We start from the raw sequence: 5,000 nt of genomic DNA on the forward strand, positions 1-5,000 counted from the left end.
TCAATGCACTGTTGAATATGAACGAGTGAATACTGATTTTTAGCAGAGTGACATTTAGTCGTTGTGGAAGTTTTTATATTTATTGTCAGAGAGCAACACGAGAGAAGACTGAGAATAAAAGATTTAAACCAAGCTGCAGTCACACACACTCTGTACTAATACACCTAGACCAGCCAGTGTATCGTCTCCATAGCAACGACTCTCTGACAGCTTTTCAGGCTTTTTAAATAAGTAGCTGGATTTAATTTGTAGAGTCTAAACATATGAAGGAAGAGTGTTAATGAAATGGACTAAACACAATCTCTCACAGGTAATCTGGGCCTGTAGACGTCCGGATGACAGATTCCAGTCCCGGACCTTCAATGTGCTTCTCTCTCCTCTCCTTCCTCTCTCTCTCCTCCTTCCTCTCTCTCCTCTCCTTCCTTCCTCTCCTTCCTCTCTCTCCTCTCCTTCCTCTCTCCTCTCCTCTCTCTCTCTCTCCTCTCCTTCCTCTCTCTCTCTCTCCTCTTCCTCTCTCCTCTCTCTCCTTTCCTTCCTCTCTCTCTCTCCTCTATCCTTCCTCTCTCTCTCCTCTCCTTCCTCTCTCTCTCCTCTCCTTCCTCTCTCTCTCTCCTCTCCTTCCTCTCTACTCCTCTCCTTCCTCTCTCTCCTCTCCTTCCACTCTCTCCTCTATCCTTCCTTTCTCTCCTCTCCTTCATCTCTCTCCTCTCCTTCCTCTTCCTCTCTCCTCTCCTTCCTCTCTCTCCTCTCCTTCCTCTCTCTCCTCTCCTTCCTCTTCCTCTCTCTCCTCTCCTTCCTCTCTCTCCTCTATCCTTCCTCTCTCTCCTCTCCTCTCTCTCCCCTCCTTCCTCTCTCTCCTCTCCTTCCTCTCTCTCTCTCTCTCCTCTCCTTCCTCTTCCTCCTCTCCTTCCTCTCTCTCTCTCCTCTCCTTCCTCTCTCTCCTCTATCCTTCCTCTCTACTCCTCTCCTTCCTCTCTCTCCTCTCCTTCCTCTCTCTCCTCTCTTTCCTCTCTCTCTCTCTCTCTCTCTCTCTCTCTCTCTCTCTCTCTCTCTCTCTCTCTCTCCTCTCCTTCCTCTCTCTCTCTCCTCTCCTTCCTCTTCTTCTCTCTCCTCTATCCTTCCTCTCCTCCTCTCTCCTCTCTCTCCTCTATCCTTCCTCTCTCTCCTCTCTACTCCAACCGGTCGAGGCAGATGTTCTCCCACTCTGAGTCTGGTTCTGAGGGTTCTTCCTGTTAAAAGGGAGTTTTTTCTCTCCACTGTGTCTCATGTGGGAATGTTGGGTCTCTTTAAAGTTAAAACCTGAAGAGTTCGGGTTAGACCTGCTCTATGTGGAAAGAGCCTTGAGATGACTCTGTTGTGATTTGGCTCTATACAAATAAAGATTGATTGAGTCAGAAGGACAAACGTGTGTGAGTGAAACACATCTGATCACATCACAGATCTGAATGAGTTCAGTTTGTAAAGTGACTGAAGCCTAAATGAGCTGAACACAGTAACGCTGGTTCAAGATCATTTTATACCACTGATATAATGATAATATAATAGTATAATAAAGTAAGGGGGGGGGGGGGGGGGCTAGTCTTCTGTAAAAACACAGACTGCCATTATGATTCACCTTTAATGACTCAAACTTTTAAATAGTGTGGAAATGTTAAGTTCATATTACAGATGATGAACAAACAGCAGCAGACCTGCAGACATGACTACATCTATAGTTTCTGTTTCTGTCACTCTTCTTTTCTCTTCTTCTTCTATTAGTGTTTGGGTAAGTAGTGACCTGGATATAAGGACTACACATATAAACTCTGATACATTTACACTGTGGTGGGAACTAAGTGTTGCTGCCAAATGAGTCTTAAATAAATAAATAAGAGACGAGTCTTTCAGGTAAGACACATGCAGGGCTCTGCAGGTGTGTGACTGTACTGTGACTGGGAGGAGACGGAGAATAACTACTCTCATAGTCATAGGTCAGTCGGGTTTATAGAAGAAAGAAACATGAATAATAATAATGCTGTTGTGTTCATAAGAAGAAACACATTTAAATCCCAGACAGGTTAGTTTGAAACCTTTAAGGACGTTTAATGATCAGCTGAACTCAGATTATTTCTTTGAGGATGAAATGTTTCTAAAAGTGAATCAACTGAAAAACATAAAATCTTAAATATTCATAACTAAGAACACTGCAGCTAGGGCATCTCAGACAATCCTGAACTATGACGTGTAATATTATTATTGATTTTTCATTATGTGCAATATAAGCAGGATCTGAGTGTATAAATAGGTACTAAGAGCTGTTTATATGTTTGAGCTCCTGTCTGTGTGATCTTAACTCAAATGTAAATGAGCTGAGTTCATGTTTATCTGTTCAATGACAAACTATTATATTCTATTCTTTGTTATAAAGATGAAACATCCACAGATCAGACAGACAAACGGACTCTGAGGCTGATTATCTGTGTTCCTGCAGCTCTGTAGAGAGTTACCTGACACTGGTTTATGGGTCAATGATGTGATGTTTTAAATGAAGTCATTATTAGTATAAGTTCACTTACATATCATTCTTTTGTGGTTACACCATTTGACATTTTCAGGAGCATTCAGTCTGACTTTTGGTTTACCAAACCAACAAAAATACTAAATGTACATTTTAACAAACCTGATGCTGCTTTTAAAACTATTTTAAACATATCTATGAATTGATCATCTGACCAACACTTATTTGTCACTGACCCACACACATCAGGTAAAGGCTCTATATTTAAAATCAGGACGCAAAATGAACAGTTATATATATATACTGTCTATCAGCCTCTCACATATATAACTTGTATATTCGGCCGCTGCCTGCTGCCGTGTATAAGAACCAGTGTGTGATATCACAGGCATGCTCTACATCAGGGTGCAGTATCATGTAATGTATGTATGATATGTGTTTATGGTGGACGTGCTGTTACATGATCTGCTTTAATCCTGCTGCACACACTAATAACAGCAGCCATGTTTCCAGCCTGCAGAGAGGGAGCGAGGTCTGTGTGCTGAGCTTCATATAGCACGACATGCCTGGTAGTACTACATATAACAACCTGGTGACTGATATCATGTTCTTCTCTACTGTAGACCTCCACTGTCATCAAAGACACTGGGTGACATGTTCCCTCATTATAAAGAGTTTGAGGTGGTTTTAATAGTTTTTGGACAACAACAGAGTCCAATCAGGCCTTGATCCAGACACTATATTGTACTTGTTAGTAGATCAGCTCGTTGTGGTTTGTGAGATTTGTGGAAACACCATCATTAAGCTTTAAGACTCAGACATTCAGTGTAACTTCACACACAGAGAGAGAACTTACCCCCATGATTTTGCTCCTCTGCTCTACATCCTCCCACATGGAGTGGACGATGTAACGGCACATGTACTTCCCTTCTCTGCCCTCCTGACGCATCCGCACCAAACACATCCTAATTATATAAAAATCAAAATGAAGAGAATTTGAGTGAGAAAGAAGACGAGATGGCAAATTAAAAAGGCACAAAACTAAAGCCACTAAGTCTCTGAGTGTGTTCTGTCATAGGCTACTTCTGGGGACACATTTCAGACTTAAGACCAGTTAATTGGGGACAGAACAAGTTGTGTTGTTCCCCCAAAAGGCAGATTTTTGGGTGAGTGGCTAAGATTAAGGGTAGGGTAAGTCTGTGTGAATCCTCCAAAAGTGACCATGGTCTGATGTGTGTGTGTGTGTTCTGTTACAGGCTAGTTTTGGGGACACATTTCAGATTTAAATCCATTTAATTGGGGACAACATTTGCAATGAGGGACAAAAACTACATCTCCATTAAGGAAAAGGCAGATTTTTGGGTCAATGGTTAAGATTAAGGTTCACTAAGTCTCCAGAAAATGAATATAAGTGTATGTAATGTCCTGAAAAGTGACCATGATCTGATATGTTACTGTGTGTGTGTGTGTGTGTGTGTGTCTGTGTGTGTGTGTGTGTGTGTGTGTGTCTGTGTGTGTGTGTGTGTGTAAACCTCACCATACGTGCAGCTGTGCTACCAGGAACCAGGAGTTGAGTGTGTCGGGGAGAGTGCACTCTGTAAGGAAAGCACAGCGTTAAACACCTGTTCTCGCCCAGCTGACGTTTAGAGGACCGACTCCTATAAAAACACTTTGATACGAAGCAGATTTAACCTCCGTGTGAACTGCTCGAACTTCTACGGACCAAAGAAACTGTTTAACATCAAGACATAGATCTGAGAAAAACTGTTTTAGGCTGATATGAGAGACTTTGGAACCAGATGACAAAACTAATTAAACAATAAAATGAAGACACTAAGGAACCTGACTGATACAGTAGAGTCTCCTCCATTAGTTGTAGATGATAAAATGCTTTTATTTTGACAGAGTGAAACTGTTTCCTCTGATTTTGCTTCACTTACTTTCAAAGAAGTCGTCGTAATTGATTCTCTCTACGCAGCACGTGTACATGCGCAAAGCAGCTATCTTGATTTTCTGTGAAGACAAAAAAAAAGAAGAAGAAAACATTAAGACATTTAATTTAGACGATGAAGATTAACTGGACACACTGGAATAAATATATATGTGCAATAATAAAATATTTAACTTTACTGATAACATTACTAAAAGGTGAAAAAAGGTAAATTCAAATAAATAAACTAGGGCTGTCAGCGTTAATGAGTTAATCGCGATTAGATTAATTCAATCCATAACACGTTAATTTTTTTTAATGGCATTTTAACTTTGCAAGCCTTTTTGTCCCTTCTACTCCCCCGTAGACGGCTCCTCTAGCTGTAGCGCTATGCTTTGAAGTGGCCTCCTGCAGTAAACCTACCGCGCTGATGGAAAGTAAGAGAGCTACTGGACTTTTGAACGGCTTGTTTAACTTTAAAACACTTCCAGACGCTTCAGTTGACAAGTCAAAAGTAAAATGCAACCTGTGTCAAACGGAGTTTAACTACCACCGGAGTACGTGGAGTTTGAG

The 5,000-nt window shown here is 41.3% G+C and overlaps 1 protein-coding gene across 1 annotated transcript in view; it reads right to left on the reverse strand.

The window, feature by feature from the left end:
* LOC128355479 (ubiquinol-cytochrome-c reductase complex assembly factor 1) overlaps window positions 1–5,000 on the reverse strand; it is a 22,364-nt gene that overhangs the window by 10,445 nt on the left and 6,919 nt on the right. Inside the window, exons 4-6 of the mRNA XM_053315740.1 lie at window positions 4,438–4,510; window positions 4,035–4,092; window positions 3,354–3,462 (exon numbers count right to left, since the gene is read on the reverse strand). Of these exons, the coding sequence (XP_053171715.1) occupies window positions 3,354–3,462; window positions 4,035–4,092; window positions 4,438–4,510 (240 nt within the window). The remainder of the gene's footprint in view (window positions 1–3,353; window positions 3,463–4,034; window positions 4,093–4,437; window positions 4,511–5,000) is intronic.

This window comes from Scomber japonicus, chromosome 3, assembly GCF_027409825.1.
Source record: "Scomber japonicus isolate fScoJap1 chromosome 3, fScoJap1.pri, whole genome shotgun sequence".
NCBI classification, from domain to species: Eukaryota; Metazoa; Chordata; class Actinopteri; order Scombriformes; family Scombridae; genus Scomber; species Scomber japonicus.